The sequence below is a fragment of the Ornithodoros turicata genome, chromosome 5 (assembly GCF_037126465.1).
Source record: "Ornithodoros turicata isolate Travis chromosome 5, ASM3712646v1, whole genome shotgun sequence".
Taxonomy (NCBI): Eukaryota; Metazoa; Arthropoda; class Arachnida; order Ixodida; family Argasidae; genus Ornithodoros; species Ornithodoros turicata.
The window spans coordinates 9,846,378-9,870,667 of NC_088205.1; the positions used below are offsets into that span (position 1 = coordinate 9,846,378).

At 45.8% G+C, this 24,290-nt stretch overlaps 1 protein-coding gene across 3 annotated transcripts in view; it reads right to left on the reverse strand.

The window, feature by feature from the left end:
* Positions 1–5,287: 5,287 nt before the first annotated feature.
* LOC135393986 (LIM domain transcription factor LMO4.1-like) overlaps positions 5,288–24,290 on the reverse strand; it is an 80,049-nt gene continuing 61,046 nt past the window's right edge. For all 3 annotated transcript variants that reach the window (XM_064624402.1, XM_064624403.1, XM_064624401.1), the window contains 2 exons: positions 7,198–7,323; positions 5,288–6,557 (listed from right to left, as the gene is read on the reverse strand). In XM_064624402.1, coding sequence (XP_064480472.1) covers positions 6,206–6,557; positions 7,198–7,323 — 478 coding nt within the window. In that variant the 3' untranslated portion in view covers positions 5,288–6,205. The remainder of the gene's footprint in view (positions 6,558–7,197; positions 7,324–24,290) is intronic.

The window sequence follows — 24,290 nt, forward strand, 5'->3', positions numbered from 1 at the left end:
GACCTCGTTTCTTGGTGCGCGGGTGTACCTGTACGCGTTTTCTGATGGGTACGTATTTTCTTTCTACTTTACTTTGTATTTTCTGATGGGTAAGTATTATCGTGCATTTTGCAGAGAACAAGGTACGTTTATGGTCGCGGAAAATCCCGGTGCCGGCAGGGCTGTCTAGGTTTTTTCCTGGGTTTTCCTAAGACGCTTTCAGACATATGTCGGCCCTTAGAAGACCCTTAGAAGTCGGCCCAGGACGCACATTCCCCGTTGTGTCACATAATCGGCAATTGTATCAAGTGCATTCTGGAGGCGTGCACAGAGCGCTGGTCACTACTTCCCCGAAGACCCGAAGACCACGGGCGTATATAATTCATATATAAATGCTAATATCCACTCCTCGGGGCAACGGGTGTGGGAGAGCTGCCTCCCACACCCACACGCAAAAGGCGGACTCATGCGATCTAGTTAACGTTCACTTCAGGGGAGGGTTGGCTGCACTGTCCCAAAATTGTTTTCTTCGCTTTGCTTTTCTCGCGCGTTCTAAGGAAGTAATATACTCGGCGCCAGCGTTCAGAACATGCTAGCAAACGACAAAGTCATTACTTTCATTCGCAGGGATCTGAAAAACTTCAGTAAGCTTGTCGAATTTGTTGATTGCAATCAATTCCCAGACTGCAACTCTAGGGAACGTCATCTTGGCCCAAATATTCAAATATCCCGGCGGGTGGGCCGAGAGAAGCGATTTTGTTGCATCTCCCATAGACTCCCATGTATTGAAAATTTGATAAGCTTTAATTCGCCAAAAATCAGTGGATCGCATCAGGCGTTCCAAAATGTGTTATTCCCGAGATAAACTCGAGGAGAACACGCCTGTACTTGTTTCGTGTAGAAATTTAGCGAGGTGTACGGGAAGCCTGCGAACAAAAATTCCCCATAGACTTTCTTAAGAAGTGAGTCCGCCTTCGCCTTGGGGTACCCCAGCAGTTATGTTGTACCTCTGTGGGTCTCTGACACCTGTTCGCATGAACACCGTTCGTCCGTTTAACTGGCTATCCATCCTAATGCTCTGTCGGTTATTCCACGGCGCGTGTGTGGTCCCTGCAAGACATGAGCATGGCTAGCAGGGTCGTGTGCCCTTTCTAGGAATAGGCTGCAGCCATCCGTCCATGTGCACGTTTCTGTTCAACTGTTGAAATAGGTCTAACGCACAATTCATCGTCGATCGCGATCTCCTAAACCGGCTGACGATTACGAGATTCCAAGGACCAGTCTATTCGAGTTAGAACCATACGCTCGACAAGTTTGCACAATCAACTAGATAGGCTTATCGGACGGAAGTAGTCTATTGCATGAGGTGGCGTCCCTGGTTTCAGTATTGGTATTGCTTGGGACATTTTTCAAAATTGAGGGATGATGCCAAAATTACATAAGTTGCATTATTTGTAAGAGGACACTAAGGGCCACAGGGCCAGGATGAGCCACAGCATGGTACAATATTTCGTCCGGCCCTGGTGCTGAAATGGGGCGGGGCGCTCGAACCGCCCTTTGTAGCTCCTGAATACTGAAATCGGTGTCCAACACCGGATCACCTGTACCGCTCATAAAGTCTCTGTTCGGGTGCGCTGACTACGCTGACAGCTGGTATATACTGTGAATGGTGGACGATGCAGCTGATGGTTGAAGCAACAACTTAGAAGTCGGCCCAGGACGCACATTCCCCCAGGGCGTCAGTCGTGACGTTGCCCTCCTGCGTGAGGCCGACAACGGCAAGCCCTTTCACTATCACCACCACCACCAACTTACAAAATACCTCACCGGCTGTAGCCTCCAATATATGAGTACGTTGATGTGTGGATTGATGGATTGATGTGTGGATGAAACCTTGTTCATTAATCATCTAGTTAATTGTACGACGTCACCGAACTGCACACTTTGCATAACAGTTTGAGTTGTAACTATCACATCACCATCACCACCACTACAACTATACTGCAAAAAAGAAAAAAAAAAGGAAAACCCCATCTGTAATAGAAGTTCGTCTTTGCGAAATTTTGAAAGCATTAGCTCAGTTTCTGTTTGTTCAGTGCTGAAAAGTCAGCATGAACGTCATAAAGCTAATTGAAAAGCTCAAGCATGAAAGTAAATATTAAGAAAGAGCTCGCCATTTTCACAAAGAATGGCACGCAATCAGCGAATGTGAAACATACAGAAAGCCACGATTACTTTCTCCATAGAATTTGCTTATCTGCTATTTTTCTATGGAGCGCAGCGTTCGTTCAACGTGTCCAATTGTTTGCTCGAGAATAATACATTTCGAACGGTTGATGTTCTGCGGTCGCTGTTATCAAAGGGAATGACAACAGAATTCATAATTGCCTTCCTCGGGAAGCGCATGGAAGAAATAACACTTCGCATTTTGGCAAGAGAATGATTCAATTGCGATCTCGTGGCTTTTAAGCAGCGCAAATATGGCCCGTTGGAACGCGAAAGAGGGAGTCAAACAGAGAAAGCGTGGATGATAATCATGTTATGTCCGCCGCAGAGAAAGGCAGGACTTTTGAATAAACACATTGCAAGCAAACGGTGATTTGAAGGCTGTAAAGGCGCTCGACTTGTAAAATAATATTATATATTTGGATGGGATGAGTTAATGCATCGATGTATATTAAACTTAGCGTCTAGGACCTTATTCCCAAAGTGCGCTGCGGCAGACCTCTCGTGGAATGAGAGGGGAGGGCTTTTGTTGTGGTACTTCTGGGTGTCCTATTGTGGGTGTTTTGATGGTTTCTATCGTAAAACTCGGTGCGAATTCAAACTATGTCATGCGTCGCCTGACGCCGCGAAGAAACAATCAAGCATACGGGTTAGGAAGGGAGTTGCCTCAGGACAGAAGCCGCCGATATTTCGAACAGAGACTGTTCTTCTTCTGGAACTGGACTGTTCTTCTTCCAGAAGAAGAACAGTATCTGTTCGAAATATCGGCGGCTTCTGTCCTGAGGCAACTCCCTTCCTACATCTCTACCGGTTCGCTGGATTTCTACCCATCTAAGCATACGGGTTGTTTTTCTGTCTGTCTGTATGTGTGTGTGTGTGTTGGTGTTGTTGTAATACGTTGCTCTTGACTTCTTACACGATTGGTGGGAGAGTTGCACTTTTGAAAGCCAAGATGCATCGCAGAAACAACGTACAAGCGACATGTGTGCAATGTAGAAAGAACCATTAATATCAGGTATTGCTTCCAAAGTTGCCCCGCTACGACGCATATCTCTGCGTCAGCGTGACACTGCATAGGCTCCGCTCCGCCTTGACGTATGCTCCTGCGTCAGAGTGATCGTTGCGTCTCCAGGACAGCTCGGAAGCGCCCAGACTTTTACAAACGGTACCCCTTCAATTATGTGTCTTCACCACGCACCAATCCTCGGTGGCATCTGGAAGTGTCATTTGCAACACAGAAGTTCACGGCTTTTGCTGAAGTGAAGGAACTACTCGTGTCCACCCTTCCAGTGGTAGAGGCATTCAGCCATTACACTCCTCTGGCAACGCGACATTGGCGGTCTTTCGCTCACTTGGGCTATACACCGTCAGCCGAACGCTTGCATACATAAGGTTAGAATGCCACCCCGTCATGAAATCACGCTACAGTAGTGCCACAAATCCATGTTTTCCTCTCGCGGGCACTCCATGTGCCAATTGTTACTGTTGATGTACCATCAATAAGAAATAAGAGGATCGGCCCAATGCAAGTGCTATGACAACTAACGCTGGAAGTCGTTGACAAACACACCGAAATGACATCAATTTTTACGCTGCATCGTCGAACGACAATGGGTCAACCTGGTCGGTGGTGCTGGTGAAAGGGCTCGCCGTTGCTGGCCTCACAGAGTTTTGCAACGTCACGACTGACGGGAATGTACGTCCTGGGCCGACTTCTAAGGGAACTGTATCGACATATGTCTGAAAGCTTCTGAGGAAAACCCATGAAAACCCCCAGACAGCACAGCCGGCACCGGGATTTGAACCCGGGTACCTCCGAGTCTCGACGTGACATGGCCAGCGCGCTGACCACTGAGTGACGGGAGCGGCGCTATCCACTGACCCACCCCTGGTGGGTCAACCAGGTCCTTTGCGAGAGTCCCGTGCAGAGGTCCAATGCATATATTTTTTCCCTATCTCCGTCTTCATCATCTTCACAAACTGTGGTTACTGGATGTACCTGCTTTCTCCCTTGATGACGGCCTAAGCGAGCCTCCCTTTTATCGTTGATCACGTACGTTTCTTCATGTATGTTTCGCTTTCATATAGTCACATGTCTGTATTCAGAAAGGAAAATTTGTCACTCTGCTAAGCTTCTCTTGTTCGACAAGACACGGTGCACTGTTTGGCAGAGGCCTTGTTCAACAGCCCACCACATAGCTCGTGTAAAGTACTAGTACTCTGGTCTTCAAATTGGTGGCATTCCCGTATCGCACAATAACCTATCACTTGCATTCCCGACGTGTACCTGCGCCACGCGCCGCACTTGTGAAATAAATCATCCGCCTTCGAAAAGGCCCGTCAAATTAATGTTGCCACTTACGTAGAAACATATCGGAGTCCAGGCAGTACAGCAGATTCCAGCTGGGAGCCCTGCTATCCATACCTACTTGTTTCGACGCCTTTTCTTACAAACCGGGAATGACTGGTCGTGCTGTGCGTGGGGTTTCGTTGCCGTGACATAGATAGCCTTCTAGTATGGTGTGTATTTCTACTGTAATGGATTGCATCGACTTAAAGACTAGTTTTCTTGTAATCTTTCGGTCACTATCATCTCGTCAGGCAATTTAGCGAACGTGATAACATGATAATCTTATCTCGAACGCGCTGCTCTAAGTCAGACAAACAGAATGAAATAATGTATGTAATGAATGTTCGAGATCCTGGCATTAACCTAAATAGTTCTGTCAGTTCATTTAGGAATTAGCGCACGCGCTGCTGTAGGATCCCCTGCTGTAGTCCGATTTCTGACGTGACTATAGGGAGGAACATGGCAGTCACTAAACGCACATAGTCATCAATAATATACTTGGCGATGGGATAATATATTTCGCACTAATTGCACCTAGCGCTGCGTCCTCATCGAAAGTTGGCGCGCTTTAGCACGCAAAATGTGCTATGCTTTTTTATTACTACTTCACTATATACTGTGTACTTACCTTGTTCTCTGACAATATGCTAACATTACTACGATATTATACTAACTCTGTAACTGTGTACTAACTTGGACTGTATCAAATTCAACACCACACAAATTTCATAATGTTAGACCGGTACACCAGGTTTCTTTTCTATCTGAATGCACCAATTTTTAATGATGAAAACAAGAACAGCTTTTTCGTGAAATCAGCACTACAGAGAACTATTTTTCGAAATAACTGCTTGAAAGTGTATAGGGACAATGTTATGTCTAATTATCATTCAACATGATACAGAAGGTAGAACGCAGAATGGTAGAATGTTCAAGAAGGTATGACGTCTTCGGTCTGCCAGCGATCCGGTGTTCCTATGGGAGGTCGTACGTGATGTACTCACCCTCTTGATGAGTACGGTCCTCCACTTGATTTTGCAACGTTACCACATTTGATAATGCTCAGTACACCAATGCATCAATGGAGCGACATGGAGGATAACAGAGCATCGCTGCTGTGGCGAACATGATGTGATAATGATCGTGCAGAATTTTCTTTGAAGGAATAAGACCACATAATAAATAAAAATATGGTGCAACCCAAGTCGACTGTAATTGAGTTGGAGAAAACGCTTAAATATATGATATCTGCATTTGGGTGTCTAACTCTACTTAACAGTGCAGTATGAGTGACATTTTTGCGTTCATGGATTTTGTGGTGGTTCATGTACATGCGCATGCAGCTCAGGAATATGGCGCACGAGCTATTTATAAAGTGAGCGAATATGTCCCTAGTGTCCAGCAATGTCCTTCAAGCAGTGTGGTTGAAGTTGTGTAGCCCATCTGAAGTAAGTCAAATCGACGCTATGTCATGTCCAACAAGAACGATGTAGCGAACCTGTGACGTAACCGTCCCACTAAATGACGTAGCTCATGTACCCCAAAACCAGGTTGTAGAGCTTTCGAATTCAACAGGAAAGGTTCGTCGACGAATACACTGCACATGATGCGTCGACCTGGTGTGTCTCCGTACGGACCGCAAGAAGCGTCCTACTTGGCTTCAAGAGCGGACGTGTCTTGCTGAGCACTGTAAGGTCCAGATAGGGCTACAGCGGGATGAGGCGGGTGTTCCACATCACTTCCGTGGTGATTATTGGCAACCATGCTAGCGGAGGCACCGCCCGGGGGTGGGAGGTGCCCTGGTTGAAGCCGTTTCTGTACCGGCTGCAACGGGTGCGGGGGTGGGGGATGCCCTGGCGGCGGCGGTGCTGGACTGCCGTTCGGGACACCAGAGTTGTTGATGCTGAAGTACGGCATGTTAGCGAAGATCATTCGCTCCTCGTAGTCGTACTCGCACAGGATCTTGTTCTCGTGGAGGTAGAAACGGTCGCCAACGCAGAACCTGGGTGGCAAGAGATGGTTGAATGTAATGAAGTGTGTGAAGTAAACTTATTAAAAGCGCTTTGTTCAGTCCTCCTAGCTAATAATAGATAAGGTGACAGTCGAGTGGTGAAGGTTAGGATGTGGTACATTTTTGCGTGTGGAAAACAACACTATCAAGGGCTCTTATACCCCTGTCACACGGGCCCTCATGAATGACCATTGAAACCGATGGCAATTGAACATGTGCTTAGCGCCATCAAGCGGATAACGTGTCAGCCTGTTACGAAGCATTGGATGCAATGCTCTTTGATGACTTGACACGTTACCCGTTAGGTGGCACTACGCACGTATTCAATTCCCGTTGGTTTCAACGGTCATTCATGACTGCCCGTATGAGAGGGGTGTTAATTGTTGGTTTGCGACGCCTGCGACAAACCTGCGGCTGCGTACACCAACAATTTATTTTCCAATAATGGTTTTGTCCGTGCATTCATTTCCGCGTGAACTTCCACCTCCACATTCGATGTCGATGTAGCTAAGCTATACCTTCTGAGGTTACACCGTGTGCACCGTAATCATCTGGAACATTTCGAGGCACCTAAGAACACCGTTATTTTATGTCGAGAATTTCATTCAAAGAAGGTAATGAGGCAATGTACCTGTGGTTGCACTGTTGACATGCGAAGCATTCCAGATGATAGACGTTTCCTCGGGCCCGCATCACCATTTCAAAAGCCGGTATGGTCTTATTGCATGCCGAGCACAGCCCCGTTGTTCCGAATAACCTTAAGAAATAAGCACATAAATTATTATATGCTCTTCGAAAAAGTCATATAGTTTCACTGCTACATTGTAGTTTTTTACCTATCTCAAAACTACGAAACGTCATTCAATCGAATAGCAACGCATTCGAGCTGCTAGTGCGTCATCTGCATTTATAAGGCTCAGCCCAGAAGCTAACAAAATCAATGTTTTTTTTTTTATAACACGTGAGACATCGCGTAGCTATTCTATAGGGTGTCATTTCACATTAAACGACTTCATAACATGCTAAGGGTAATTAGAAAGCGAGCGAGCCTTACCTAATGTATCTAGATGATGCACAGCGAGCGAAAGACGTCAGGTATGAAAGAACACTCACAAAATAAACAACAACAGCAGCTAAAGGAACATCAAGAAGTAATCCACATAACTCAAGCTTCACACAGCACCAATTCATGATATATCAACAACAACAACAACAACAACGAGAAGACCAGTAAATCCGCGCATGCATTGACCTTCGTTTCTGCGAGGTACCGCGAAAAGTTTCGATGAAATGAAGCATTCCTGTTGGCATGCCTTCTTCTTTATTTTTTGTAGCTCGTTTTTCCTCGCAAAGTTCCTCCATTCGAATTGAATGCCAAGTTCTCGAGAAGAGTTCGTTCGATGCACGTGTATAGCGTAGGAATAACACTGCCAACACTGTTTAATTAAAATTTGAGATAAGTGGAAGTCGTTTCATTAATGAGAAAGCGCGGAAGTATCGCAATAATTAAAGTTACCACTAGAAAGGGGGGCATTTACCTCGACCCTAAACGAAGCTAAATAATTAGCATCGACGAGAAAAAAAAAAAAAAGAAGAAAAAAAAAAGAGCGAGATAAAAAAAAATCGCACGAGACGAGGGGCAAGATCAGTCGAATGTGAAAAATGGAATGATATTTTCTTTCCTTTAAATATTTTCGCTTCTGCCAAGTACTTGGGTTCCGCGCGTTCATAGCCAGAGAGCCGCCATCTCCATTTTTAATTATCGTAATTCCAACTGGCGCTTTTTATTGCTGGTGCGTGTATCAGAACGAAAGCAAGGAACACATTCTAGATAAAGTTTCTCTTCATTGGAATTTTTTGTCGTTCTAGGTAATGATCGAACTCGGTGCTACATATTAAAAAGAAAATGAATCGGATGGGGGATGAAAAAAAAAAAAGGAAAAAAACTGGCTCGTTAATGGTGAGTGGACGGTGTTCCGAGGAAGAAGAAAAAAAATAATGTAAAGAAACCTAGAGGTACGAAATTACGAAAATATCAAAATGGAGAGATGAGGGTGTTGTAGAATGAAGAGGAAGAAAATCGCTTTTTTTATCATTACTTAAATAAAGCGAACATACTTAAGGACTAATTACACTGCTTGTAAAGCGAAAAAGGGGGAAGTGGTTTTTGCGGCCGGCGACATGACTACTTTGTAAAAAAAAAGAAAGAAAGAAGAGGAACATGGAAAATGGGGAACGGAGATATGGAGAAATATTTCGAAATGTATGCATAGCGGTGTATGCCAGTCTCTTTGCGGATTCTTTCTCCTAAGAGGACCATGTCGCGCAAATCGCATTTCTGCTTTTGTAGTTGCGTAACATTCATAAATGTTTAAACAGCGCGAAGGTACGTATGTTTTTGCTCGGTAAAAGAGGGCTGTTACAGTATTCAGTGTCAGGACGATAGACATTACTGCCACATACACGATGTACAAGAATAAAAACCGGGGGCTAGTGTACCAAAAAAGAGGAAATAAGAGGAAATAAGTGGGACTACGATAATTAGGATACTTGACGTTTCGAGCGGACGCTCTTCATCAAAAAAGGGGGAAACAGAAAGCTGGTGTCGGAGGATGTTCACCATACTGCCCAGCCTGCAAGGGGGCTGCACGTGAACGTGTTTACGAGCGCAGCATGTGTAACACACCGGTCGACAGTTGATTAGAAGCCTAAAACCACTCTTTGATTTAGGCCCGTTGGGTGGGTAGTGTTCAGATAATAGTGAGTTTTAGTGTATTGTACGCTATCACCTTTGCGTACGTAAGGTACTGCGTCGGTGGTTATGCGCACGCGCAAAACATAAAGAGAGCTTCGCGCATTGCGCAGAGCCACCACGCTATCCCTTACGTACGCAATGGCGATGGTGTACGATACACTAAAACTCTCTAATGTATCAGGCGACTCTCTTCCCATTTTCGCCCGTTTGCGGAATGGAAACCGGAGCGAAGGACAACAACGCGAATGTTATTAATAGTGTTGCCAAGACTGGAGAAATATTTAGAGAACGACGGCAAGGTATCCTAACTATCGTCCTCCCAGTTATTTCCCCTTTTGGGTACACTAGTCCCGGTTTTTACTCCAGTGCTCAGTGTGCAAGTACGTTCAGTGAGTACATGATTTTCGTTACAGTTTGGTGAACAAGACAAACGTACTAGGCCAAAAGCTTCAAAACGAGTTAAAGGTGCACCATTAAACGTATAGTTTAACGTGCGCCACACCTGTGACGTCGACACAACGAATGATCGTCATTGATTACACCGCATATCATGTAAATCCGACGGAAACGTTCATAATATTGTGTAAACGAAGGTCAGCATATGTGTTGAACGGTAATTCAATGAAGCATGAGGACAGTATACAAGAGTAAATGTTAAAGGACCTTCTTTGTTAGTTGAGGGACTTTCGCACACGTGGTACTTGTTGTCGAGATATAAGCTGTCGAACCAGTGGCGCAGTCAGAAAAATACTTGGGGAGGGGTTCTATGGGGACTTTACATGGGAGACGAGGACTTCCCACTCGTTTCCCTCTCCCAAATGTACTAAAATTTATGTCCAAATCTGTCCAAAACACCGTCCGTTTCGGGGTGGGGGTGGAGAGGTTGAACACACAGAACCCCCCCCCCCCCCCCCCACGCACACTCGCCGGCTACGTCAGTGCCTTGAACACACGCACGCGTCGAGCTCTGACACCAGATGGGCCAGGACCTCCTATTGGATCTCGCAACCACTTGATCTCTCCCGTGGCCGCTCCCTGGCGGGGCCATTCGCCGTGACGTCACAGTGAGCCAATGAGCGTACACGTAATATGGCGAAATTGGCTCCATCTACGTGGATGCCGGCTACTGCACATCGCTTAGACAGCAAATAATCATTTTTCACATTTGTCCCTAAATCCCACGCGTAGTGTCGCAACCCCTTCAACGTCGACTTTACACATGCATGGGAAGCTCCGTGCATCACAAACTGCGATCCGATTGACAAGAAGCTTGCAGCAATAAGACTCTGCAATGAAACATTGCTATTCCATGAAGGGTATGGGCTACCTCGAAATAAAGAGTTCGAAATCTCCGTTGCAAAATAAACTACCGTAAATAAATTAACGTTATTTGACAATAAAACGCACAGTCGCGCGCGTGGGAAACTGCCAACAGCGAACTTGACTAACCTGGACATAAAAATGGAATCACCGAACTTGGACTAACCTAATAATAAACTAACCAACGTGCGTTCCGTCGTGTCCGCCATGCTAAGCCAAACGGTTACTTGGTTAAAAAAAAAAACACGGTTGGTTAAATAGTGACGTCATGTTTTTAAACACGGCATAACATCTTGCGAAGCAATCGAGTCTTGCTTTTCCTTGTTTCGAGAACGTGAATATCGGGATCGGGGATTTCGCAACCAGGAATATCGAGGTCCCCCCTTCCATGAAGCATTCTTTCGTTCGTGATGTACGAGCCGTACTGTGAACGGAAAGTGACCTTCTTTCTCTTACAGATACGTCGGCTGCAGCGGGAACTCTCGTAAGTATAGTCTTTCCTTGAAGCCTTGCCTGTGTTAAAGGAATCGCTTGTGCATTGCTGCTTGGATTCGTCCCTACGGTCATCCAGAGGGATTATCGTAGTTCCTATTGGCACTGAAGATATCCCCATAGGTGACTATCGCCCCGAGGCTGTCGTTAGTGTAACGATGCAGACTTATCGTTATACGGCCGTTTCCTTAAGTGGCTACGAGGTCGTTTCATCGTGTGCGGGTTGAACGAAAGATGCCCATTCTGGGTGTTTTGTACAACGAGCAGTAATCTGTAGAGAATTGGATTACAGTATTAACTGTTGAGCGATTAATTGAACAATGGGGAGTTCTCGCCATGTGGGCAGAGGCATGGATATCGCAAAGCATAGATACGTAAATACGATGGATTTAGGGCGGTGCGGAATAGCAATTTTCAAACCGAAGGCAATAGTTATATAACCGAAATGTCATATATACACGTGATATATCTTTGTATGAAGCGGTACTGATGGTGATGGTGTTTTTCTGCTTGCGAGTGCAGTTTCGGAATTATTCAAATATATTCGGTTTCCAAGAGACATCGTTTCGATTTGAAATTCGAATACACAATTTCATATGCGCTTCGGATTTGGGATCTAATACTTACACAACTATTCGTTACGCTATTTAATAAATTAAAATGATCGCACAACTCCAAACCATGATAATTCGTGACTTTACGTCCCGGATTATTATTACTCTTAACTCTGAACACACACATACATACACATACACGCACACGCATACACACACATACACACACACACACACATATATATATATATATATATATAACACCCTCTGTGCCCTATAGGAACCCACATCTTTTTTGAAAGAAAATTTTTTTTTTCTTTTCGTCTAATAGTTCCTGGAGTACAGCACGCGGTCTACAGTAATGGGAAGCGCCATCTATGAAGAAAGTCTAGAAGTTTTCTTTGAAGTTTGCCGCTAAGTTACGCTGACTCAAGGAAAAAGCAATCGTAAACAATGTCGAATATATGTCGTAAATGTGTCGAAGTGACCGAAGTATAATCCCAAAATGTTGTCACTTGTGGCGGCAGATTTTCTGTTACTCGGTGCGGAAATCTCCGAACCCTCACTTGCAAAGTCGCTTGTCATACGAAGAAGACCTCAGAATTTGCGAAGTCGTAGCCTATTTAATAGTATCCGTTCTCGGGCAATGGCGTTATTTCAGCCTAACACCTGAGGCTTGTGCGCGAAGTTTGTGCGAATGTTTGTAAGCGCGGTTAATTTCTGTTTGCGTTCTTCCCTTTGTGATCGGTCGTGAAAGATAACTTCTCAATTTCTCGTTCTATGACACGTAATAACATGTAAACCCATATTTCACTGAGAGGTTGCAACTGCTATATAGATAGAAATTTGCAAAAAGAAAAACACAAAAAAAACAAATTTCGTGCATGCAAAAAACAAAACAAAAAGAAAAACAGCAACAACAGTACGCATCGGCTGATCTGGAAGATTACAGTACCAAATTTGTTGCCAAACTGCTAATCCTAAATTTAGCTGTGTCGTTTTTCTTACGAAGTAGTAACCACAACACTCTCCCCTCGTGGTACGGAAGTAAGCTGTGGTTTGATATTCAAACACAAATAAGCACAGACATACATATCCGTGCTCAGCAACAGTAACAACAAATACATGAAGTGATGACGAACTAGGAAATTTTATAAGCGTAACAGCCAAGCCATAGCCAAATTTGCCAAGCCTATTAGTGCCGCAAGATGGAATGGCTAACTGGAACTTCGCGTTCTTTCATCATCATGAGATTGCGCGAGGCGCAGCATCACGCAGCAACTCGATCTATGCCAGGCTATGGCAAGAGAGGAAAACTACCACCCCCGGCCTTCTGGTTTGCTTATGGATGCTTGCCATCTTGTGCAAGCCTTACGAGCGAACGAGATGAATTTAAGGCAGTTCAACCCAACACATCATTGTAGGACGCACTCAAGGCACGTTAAATTTTCCATCTAACGTGAACCGCTACCACCGAAGCCATGTGTATACGTGAGACTCCGCCGACGAATACGGGCCAGACATCGAAGCACCGGCGCAGGGAGGCAAAGCTTATGCGATTATCCAATCGCCCTTCACGAAATGGGCCCGTTATGGAAAGGCAGGGAGGGGGGGGGGGGGGAGGGGGCTTTCGATACGATCATAGTTACGTGCACGTAATAAGGTAGCTTTAATGGGCCGATTTCACCCGCCTTAAAAATCGCATCTCGCCCACGCTGACTCATCTCGGCCTGGCGCCAGGAATTTCATCTTCCGCCTCGTGCGTTTCGCCTCGAATATGATGAGGACAGAGCCAATAATGGCAGAGAGATCGGTTTATGTCCACGGTGAGTAGGATGGTCGTCAAAACATATTAGCTTCTTGTGTCTGACGGCGGAGAGTGTGTCGGGTAGTGCGCTGGGTTGCCTCGTTCAGGGAAGGCGCTGCAGTCGGGAGTTTAAAGTGAGTTACACTGAGTGTGTGACGCCATTATGCCGCATAATGGTATTTTATAACGGATTCATGTGTAGAAGAGCTATTATTGGTTATGAATATGGTTTATAGTTAAAGGGGAGAGTTGTTCAAAGAACTGCGGTGAGCTCTAAAGAGTCTGTAACTTCGGAAATGGAAGATAAAACATTGCAAATTTTTACCCTTTACTGAACGGTACCGGATTAAGAGTGTAACACTGCCTGTGGTGTTGTTTCCAATTCACGACATGCCGCCCTCCTGACTCTGTGCTGTGCGCTGTTTCACAAGACCCCCACCTTATGTTCTCGTTGTCTGCTACAATAGAAGGAATAGAACTATGTAGATGACAAATAAAATCGTACTAAAAAAGGTTCCACTGAACAGTGAATTTATGTGCAAAACCGAAACTTTACGTCGTCATCAAGGCGGACACACACACACACATTGGATGATGATGAGGTGGGCGGTTCACCGCCGCTATGGCTGTACGCTACCATATTGCTCATTAAGAACGGATGATGATGGGGGAAGGACTTTCAGAGATCCGTCGCCAAGACCGGTGGAGCCCAAGAACACCGCAAGAAGACGAAGGCCTTACATATGGTTGTCAGCGTTCGACCACGGTTCGAGAATGTTTGCGAGGTTGAACGGCCGTTTGTCAATACGTTGCATATCAACTTCCATGAGTGCACGCTCTTGGCGACATTGCCCACAAGCCAAGATGGCGTGGCACAGTTCGCCTGCATTCCACAAGTGAGGCAGAAAGAAGACGAGGTGGAGCCTAGACGGTGTTTAAAGGCGAATGGTGAGATACGTACTTCAATGGTATGCCAGCAATCGAAAGCTGGGTGGGCCGCACGTTCTGCCTCGTAAATGGGAGTAGTACTGTCTTTTCCGTCGAGATATCCACGGCTGCCAGTGGCAGGTACTGCTAGATAACGTCGAGAGCGAGTTGGAGACGTCGCTGAAGGGCAGGACGGGATTTACAGCTGATTCAGAGACAAATGTCAGCAGCATAGATGGAAATAGCCACATTCCTGCAGACGCAACCCCGAGGACCAGCCATAACAAAGTTAAATAAGATGGGGCTCAGACATACCACAAGTCAACGTGACAAGGTCTGTACCACCCTGGCTTGTGGTGACGAAGAGTTGACCTCCATGGAGGAAATCAGTCAGCCATGAGAGTGCTTTGGACGGTATGGCGCCATCAACAAGACCATGGAGGACAAAAGCATGACTTACAGTGTCGTATGTGCACGCTTAACACCGAGAAATGCTGTCAGCACAATCTTCTTGTGCACCTTGGCCTCTTCCACAGGAGTGATTAGATCCAGAACTGAATCTACTGCTTTCTTGATATTTCTTGCGGGAAGAAGCAGCGATGTTTGAGCCACCACTCAGGTCTGGAGAATACCATGCGCACCATTAACTTGCCAAGGCAGCTAGTCAGGCTCACTGGTCTAGAGGAGGAGAGCTGCGATGGCGATTTACCTGGCTTCAGCAGCGGAATAACACGTGCGCGCTTCCAACTGTCAGGTACGCGTGCCTCGTTCGGTCATGTTATGCACATTTGGTCAACAAGTGAAATAAATATTCCATTCAGGTACTTTCCCTGACCTCCATGCGGTGGGGGGGGGGGACTTATTAAATACCTCTAGCAGATCCTTCATACATTTCTGGTTCACTACACGTTTCTACTGCAGCCGACCTTAGCATGAGCCAGCATACGACACTTCCCAATCACCATCTTCCTTCATCTCATCTGCACTTTAATGCAAACGTCCGAGAAGTTCGCCCCGGATCAGCGAAGCCGATACCCTGTCGCATTCCGACTCTCCACCTTAATTAGAATTTCCGTGTGCAAATCGTTTTCCTCCACCGGAAACAAACGAGGATTTCTTTCTTTCCCTTTTTTTTTTTTTTTTGTTCCAACGCATTATTTCGAGCCTCCCGTTATAGCTGCCGTGACCTCCTGCGCCACAGTTTAGATCGCTTCTGTCTTCCTCATACATACTTTTGTCTAAGGAACTTCACTCTCTTCCTTTGATGAAAACGTCCGTTTTTAATAACGCCATTGTCGCAATGGCCTGAATAATCGACCCAATCTTTTTAAGGGACGGAACATTATTACGAATGGGGATCTCTCCCCATTTTGCTGCGTGAACACGTCCGCTCATCTGGGCCAGCGGTCCTTCTGTGCCTGTTTCTCTCTCAAGACAAAAAGGACTGGAGAAACGTGGCCCGAAATAATATGAAGTCGTTAGCGAACGATGGAGAAGGGCCATCGTACATAGAGAAGGGTATCTTTCGCCGCTGCCGGCTAATATGAAGTCGTTTTGACGGAATTTGTTTTGCAGGAATCCTTGGATGGGTAAAGGTTTTGAGGGTGAGAGAGCTGGTCGTTTGAACTTGATTGTCCCTTCCCATTAGAAACGGTAAAGGTGGTGCGTAGTGCAGTGAGAGGAGGAAATGGAGGTAATTTATCGGTTCGGGGTTTTTGGCTCAGTGGTACTGAGGTCGCATGGGAATGTGCGCTTTAATGTGAGGTGCGGGAGGTATTTGCGGAGGTGACTGGTAGGTGAGAGCCATGCTGGGAAAGAATGAAATTGAGTAAATTGTGTGTGTGTTAGTTTCGATCCTTTGTCCGTGTACTGAAGGGGTGTATGCTGAAATAAACACTTAAAAATAAAACATTAAAAATCCACGCTTAAAATTTCACCCGTCGAAATCCGTCTACTACCGCAGCCACTTACATTATAATACGTGATGTAATAGCTATTGTATGTTACCACAAGCATGTCTACGTGATATACAATGGTTGCTGTAATTTTTTTAAATAATGTTCCAAGTCATATCTATCTTTCCTTTTTTAACCGCGCCCCTCTGTGCTGCCCGTTTGAGCCGTGAGGGTAAAATAAAGAAATACAGAAATACTGAAATCAACACTTTTAAAAATCCACGCTGTCAAAATAAATCACAGTTAGGCCTCGCGTGGAACTCTGCGTACGCTTGTCTATCGGCAACACGATGTTCTGTTCAACGAAATCCACAATATAACCGTTCTCTATTCACATATCTTTCATAACATACTATATGTCCTCTGATAATAGTTGGGGAAATCGAAATATCCAGTTGAGAGTGAGACGACGACGCGTATGAATACAAGTATAACACACATTCCTGAGTTGAGCTAGTGGAACAGTGCCATACCTATACATATATACGCTGGAAGGCCTCATGACATAGAGGGATTAGTGTTGTACGTTTCTTTGTTCGCTCCCTTGTTTCTCCACAAAATCAGAGAGAACTCTATGCTGCCTACGTATAGTCATGGCAAGTGGAAGTAGTGGAAGCATGGACGGACTACACATGGGCTCAAAATAGCTGATGCTTCGAGTCCGTCCCCTTCTTTACTGTTCTCGTTTATGATAGAAATACAAATATACGATGTACGTGGTCACGGAGAATGTGCGCACAAGCCATTTCCGGTAGAGCGAAATTGTCGTTTTCAGCTCATTGCTCATTCCAAGAGTGAAGAGCGTACTATTTTCCAACGTGGACGTAGAAGGTTTTGGCTGTCCACCAATTGGAGAGGAGGGATTTTGAAAAATTTATTTCGATTCGCCGATTTTGCGAAATTTTTTTTCAGAGTTTATTTTGACCACGTTGGTATTTACAGGAGTTATTTTTGAAGTTTTAATTTGGAAGTTGAATTTTTAATAGATTTATTTCTCAACGTTTATATCAGCGTCACCCCTACTGAAGCAGAGCATAGATATAGATAACGTTCCAGTGATGATCTTGTCACGGAGCTATCAACAGTACGCTAAGTTGTACTTGCTTGCAAATGTGAATGGGGAGCGTCGGGGGATTTACTTCGAATTTGTTTAACACGCTTCTCTGCATGAATCAAATCAATGAATCAGTCAGAAATCTGTTTTTTATTTCCCCTTTAGCGCCGCGAAGCAACTGTGGCTATGAGCGACGTACAGACGTGAACAGGTGTAGAGAGGACAGCAACAAGGAGTGCGGGACAGGGAGGTTAGTATGCGTCCTGGGCTGACTTCACGGGGAACTGTGCCGCAATTCGTCCGGGAAGTCTGCCGGAAAACCTCCGTCACCTCCCACTTTCGGCGTGGAAGACTAACCACTACGAAGCGCGAGCTGGTATCAGGCAAACTGACGCGGTGAGTGGGGAGTGAGGGGAGGATTTCTTTCGAATTTAACTTACTTCTCTGCATAAACAAAGTAAATCAATCAATCAAAGGTCTTTAATCACTGAAAATATTTTGATGGGGAACTCGAAGACAGTGCAAACCAGTGTAACAAACACAAACGGCAGAATATTGTGTCTCAATACAACGTATACTTCAACTTACATCACTTTAGAGGTAAAAGGCCATCTATGCACAAAATAAAATATCGAGAAAAAGCAGATAAATAACCGCCCTACCAGACATAGGGTTTCAACATCTCAATCCTAATCAATACAAGCTTCACGATGCAATCGATAGAGGAGAGCACCAGTCTTCCCTTGGCAGACAGCCAGTTTTGATAAGACGATGATCTTGTTAAGAAACGCAAGGAATCGGCTACAAAGTGTTCGATAAGCCAAGATGAATGATCAAAGGGGTTGGGTACGAGCTCCTAAAGAGTCCGTGTTGCGGCGCATCTTGCGGCTTCCTTATCAGGTTTCTTATCGGTTTCAACAAAATGACGTGGTGTAGGGAAGAATGATAAACGGGACCGTCATTAAAGCGGGAAGGGATGGAGATTAACGTATCCTGTTTTGTTGTGGGTCGTATGGAAAGAAAGGGATGGGTTAATGGAAAATCTGGAAGCGGGAATAGGAAAAGTGTTGCCATATGGGTTCGTATACGCATATAGTGTTGGCTTTCGAAGGGGAATTTTGAAGGATGTCTGTAGCAGATGCTAACGCACGAATTGAGCTGAATTGTGAAAAAAAGAATGGGAAATTGAAAAGAGCGAAGAGATTTAGTGCAGTGTTTGCGCGTGCGTGAATAGGAAAAAAAAAGTATATGTATTCTTGTTGTAATTTCTCTCTCTAAGAGGAAATTAGTTCCGGAAAGAAAGCATTGTGGCTGACAAAACAACACGATTCCGATCAGCGAAGTTACGCAAAAAAGAAAAAAATAGCCTTAAAAACAAGCACAAAAAACAAGCTTCATTCCCAACATCAACGGTCCCCTGCTTGTTCCTTTTTATGCCTCTTTGTCGTCTTGTGGTTGGGCTTTCTACTTTCTTTACTATTCACGTGTCCTGGAGTAGTTTCACCTGTTCGTCGGGTCTCACATCTCCTTTTTTTTTTTCAATCAGACAATCAATCAATCAATGGTTATCGCCTCGCTTATTAAAGCTATGAATACCCGCTGCATTCGATGTATTCGACATCACCGGAGAAAGTCATCTGTCTCTCTCTCTTTCATTTATATTTCCTTAAAGCTATAGCTTCATAGAGCCGCGACCAACGTCCACCGGCATGTAGGTACGTCCGTAACAGTTGTGGAGAGAGAGAAGATAAGAAGGAAAACGAAGTTACAGGTGCACCGAAATGAGCTCCTGCGGCCAAAGATCAGAACAGGACGACGTTGCCACATCGTGTGGCAGGATTCCCAAAGATGCAGTCATTTTTTTGCGTACCTACGCGTTATTATAACTTTTTGAAAGTCTATGTTTATTAGAAGACTTTATTCTCCACCTACCTGCGGGCGGTCATTCTCACGACGTTAAATAAGTGACGCAAAACCCTAACGTAACATTTCTAAAACGCGACAATATTTTCTCAATGAAAAAAATGGCTAGGAAGCAAGCGAGCTGGTGAAGATGATGCCTAATGTAAAAACCCCCGAGTCTAGGGAACACGAAGGGACAGACACAACACGAATTCTCAATTTCGACTTCGTGTTGTGTCTGTCCCTTCGTGTTCCCTAGTCTCGAGGTTTTTACATTATGCATTATGCAATATTTTCTCCTTCTCCATCACTTAAATGTGGCAACTTAGCCACCCGCTCTGCCGACGCACCTGCTGACTTGCCCATCGAATCGCCACTCTTTATTCAGCGCGGCTCCCGAGTTTTGATCCGAAGTGCGCCTTTTCTAAGACCTGATTTACGATCTCCCTTCACCGTAGGAAGCATACACGGTAAACGACTATACTGTCTGAGAAGGGTAAGCACGCTGCGGGGGTAATTGCCGTATTATCCATCGGCTTTATGCCCAGGTCGCGGCCGGCATACGGATGCAAGGGCTGCGGGTCCATAATCTGGCCCAACGGCGAGGTTGGCCGTGGAGGAAAGGCCATCTTCGGTCGTTGCGAAAATCCCCTCAACGGCCATCAGCGGCTGTAAATTATGACGAGCGGCTCAAAATCTGCGGAGAACCCAACGGTGTTCACTTAGAAGACACGTTCGTGCTCTATTGTCTGACGGTTTCGTACTAATGTGCTTCATAGGCGGGATGGATGTGATCGGAATGTGCGGAGAAAGTAGTCTCGGTAAGAGCCATAAATTGGGAGGTGATAGAACAGAGAGGAGGAAATCCATCGGGAAATTTCGAAGAAATCTGAAGAAAAAAAAACGGAAGAAGGAAAAAGCAATAGGAAGGCGACTGAAGAAAAAAGAGACCAGGAAAATATCGTGGCATTATGAGACTGAGATATATTAGAAATATGTCAGACTGTGTATGTATTACTGGGATGTGAGCGCAAGGTTTAGTTTCCCCCCTTCCTTCACCGTTTGTTAGTTTATCCTGCAATTCCTAATTCTTTTCTATTTTGTTTCTTTTATTCGTCTTTTATTTATTTTTCTTCGCGGAATAGCAAGCCGGTCTCCCGTTTGACTGACCCTTCCACTTTTTTTTTTCATTTGTTCTAATAAATATATCCCCCCCCCCCCCCCCCGAGTGCACATTTCCTTTTTTTTTTTTTTACATTCAAACCTAACTCGAACAGTGTAGCGTAACTAGCGGAGAGGGTCTATTCCTGTCCGAAATGAACTCTAATTATTACATAGTGCAATGTCAGCGTTGTTGCCGTTCCGATCGCTTTTCATGGGAAAATACTTCCGACAGGACACTATAGTGTCACGGGGCTCAGGGATCGTGCGTGATATCCCCCAGCTCCGAGATCGATGAAGGTATTCGAACTCAGCGGGTAGGGTGGAGATTGGCCAGTCGATGAACAAGAGGACGAGGACACATAGCTTTCGTAACCAGTAATAACAATTTACTCGTTCGCAAAAGACATAACATCAATCAAAGTAGCACACGACAGGAACAGCTCAAGTATCAATCCCGACACATAAATGAGACATATATTGCACCCCACTGATGCTATGCGGCCTAACGCGAAATACGCACCGATTGCCCAACTACTGTCTAAAATAGTTCCGCAAAGTTAGTTCAATGAAAAGCAAAGTTCAAACACAACTTATCTCTGAGGCGGACGATACTTGGAGGCGGTCGGCTTCGTTGCAGTCGATACTGTCGGGCGGCCCTCTGGATCACGTCGGATGCTTTCCTTCTTCCTGGTCACGCTCACACACAAAACTAATTCTCACAAAATGTCGCAGCTTCCTGCGATGTCTTCAAAACCCCGGGTTGCACCACTTCTGTCGCAGCTCCCTGCGATGTCTTCAAAATTCTGGGTTGCACCACTTCTGTCGCAGCTCCCTGCGATGTCTTCAAAACTCTGCCGTCACTCAGATCTTCGCCGATCCGCTCCTTCCGCACCTCCAATTATCTCCGGCGGCAAAACCGCCGCTATCTCGTTACGACTTTCACTATCCGGTGACCATGGGACGACAACCTACTTTCGGCCGGTCGCTCCTTTTTAATCCCTCGGCAGACGGGGCACCCTCAGGCGCTTCCACGAAACGAACCCATTCTTCCCTACGAAAAAGGGTCACCACGCGTGCCACATTCTCGGAATCTATGCCGAAGTCCCTTTTGGTTACGTGAGAACCACGACGTTCTCACGGCTGTACTGCTATTCTGGTCCTCGTGATGGACACGTGCTCTCTTTGTGGCTGACCACGAGTCTTGCATGTGGTGGTCATGGAAAATTACTTGGGCGCATCTGCCTGTGCGTAATGACTGAAAATTTGTCGCCCTGTGACACGACTCCCCCCTTCAAGAATATTATACAATAATATTCAACATCTTCACAGGTGCAGACAAATCAAACTAATGGTATCATACACTTCAACGCCTCAACTCAATGGAACTCATTCAACAGAATGGAAATGAGACTACGAAACAATTACAAAAGCATCACATTCGAGAGTTATAACACAGGGTCACATGATAGCACAACATTCTCACTACACCGATTGTATATACAAACGCAAGCCACAAGTATACACAACTATACAACGCAAGTGTACACAACAATAAGGGATAATCACTACAAATATGCGGAAACACAGGAAACTAAAGTACAGTATTCATTTCGAGGCACTTATAGTTCAATATATACAGTCCGTTGACCCCTTACGAGTCAATACATCCGACTTAAATAGTCTGCGCCGACATTCTCCCTTCCCTTTACATATTCCACACGGAAATCATATTCCTGTAGCTGCAAACTCCAACGCATCACGCGTGCGTTTGTGTGTCGGCTTCGGTTGATGTGGAGAAGGGGCTGATGGTCCGTTTGCAGGACGAATGGCTTCCCGTAGAGGTACGGGTGGAACCGATGAATTCCCCAAATAAGAGCGAGTCCTTCCCTCTCGATGGTGGCGTACGCTGCTTCTCGGGCCAACAACTTCCGGCTAGCATATGCTACCGGATGCAACACACCCTCATACTCTTGCAGTAGCACAGCCCCGAGACTCTTTTCCGAGGCGTCAGTTCGCAGTACAAAGTCCTTGTCTAGATCAGGCAGCCGTAAAATCGGAGCTTCTGTCAACCTTCGCTTCAAGTCATTGAAGGCTTCCTCGTGTGCCTCCTCCCATACCACGGTGTTGCTTCCTCCCTTTTTCGTCAGGCTTGTTAGCGGCGCAGCTACCTCTGCGTAGTGCGGTATGAAATCCCTGTAGTATCCGGTTAGTCCCAAGAATGATCTAACCTGCTTCTTCGTGACTGGTCGCTCTGCTTTTTGGATTTTCTCGTCTAACTTTGCGACTGGAGACACTTTCCCTTTCCCAATCTTATGGCCCAGGAAATTTACTTCGTCGTGGCCTATCTCGCATTTCGTTGGCCGCACTGTAAGGCCTGCATCGCGGATCCTCTCGAACACTTGTTTAAGTGTCGCCATATGCTCGCTCCACGTGTCACTTGCCACCAAAACGTCATCATAGTAGTGACGGACGTCTGGCAGGTCGTCGAAGAGCTTTCGCATCACCTTTGTGAAAACTGCTGGAGCGGTCTTTAGACCAAATGGCATGTACCGGAATTGGTACAGGCCGGATTCCGTCGAAAAGGCAGTCTTCGCCCTAGACTCTCTTTCTAAAGGTATCTGCCAGTAGCCCTTACTGAAGTCCAGTTTGGTGAAAAACTTCTTCTCCCCGATGTCTGCAAACATATGGTCAGCCCTTGGGATTGGTTCCGCATCTGCTTTCAGCACCTCATTTAACCTACGGAAGTCAACACAGAGCCTATGCGTGTTATCTGGCTTCCGCACTACCAATACAGGGGAGTTGTATGGCGAACTTGACTTTTCTATGATGCCCAGGCCCAACATCTTCTGGATCTCTCTTCCACAGTGTTTCGCACTGCAAACGGTAGCGGATACTGCCTTGTGTGTACCGGTTTCGCCGTAGACAACTCCAACCGACATGTTTCCAAATCTGTACTACCCGGCACGTCCGACATTATCGTGCTGAACTGTCGTACCAGTTGACTTGCTTCGCTGCGTTGTCGATCATTCAACCTTCCTGCCAAGACAATGTCGTCGTGGTCTTCTTTCTTCTCCAAGCTGAGCATCGGTACTGTCTCGTCCCTTTCATTTTCTTCTATCGACACGACGCTGCACACTTTTGTCTGTCCTCCCTCTGCTTCGTCTCTCTCCTCGTACCGCTTGAGGAGGTTGGCGTGGAACACCTTCGTTGTGTGATCTAGATCCACGATGTAGTCGACCTCTCCTTTCCTCCCGACGATAGGGAAAGGCCCCTTCCAGTGCATCAAAAGTTTGTTGCTGTCTGTGGGGAGAAGGATTAGAGCCTTTTGTCCTACTTCGAGTCGTCTCTGGCGGGCCTTCTTATTGTATTGTTGTCGGTATCTTGCCCCCGCTCGCTCCAGCTCCTCGTGCGCTAGCTTGCATGTTTTCTCAAGTTTGTTGCGCAGTTGGAATACATGCTCGTACGTGGTCTTCACGTCACTTTCGATGTTCTCGTTGGTCCACCATTCACGCAGCACTGAGAGCGGCCCTCTCACATGGCGTCCGTAGAGGAGTTCGAATGGCGAGAAACCAAGGCTCGCTTGTGGAACCTCACGGTATGCGAATAGCAGCGGCGACAGGTACCGGTCCCAATCTCTCGGTCGCTCCTCGCACATGCGTTTCAACATGATCTTGATGGTCCCATTAAATTTTTCAACAAGTCCGTTGCCCATCGGGTGGTACGGAGAGCTGTGAAGTTGCTTCAGGGACAGCAGGCGACTCACTTCCCGCATGGCATCCGACACAAAAGCGGGT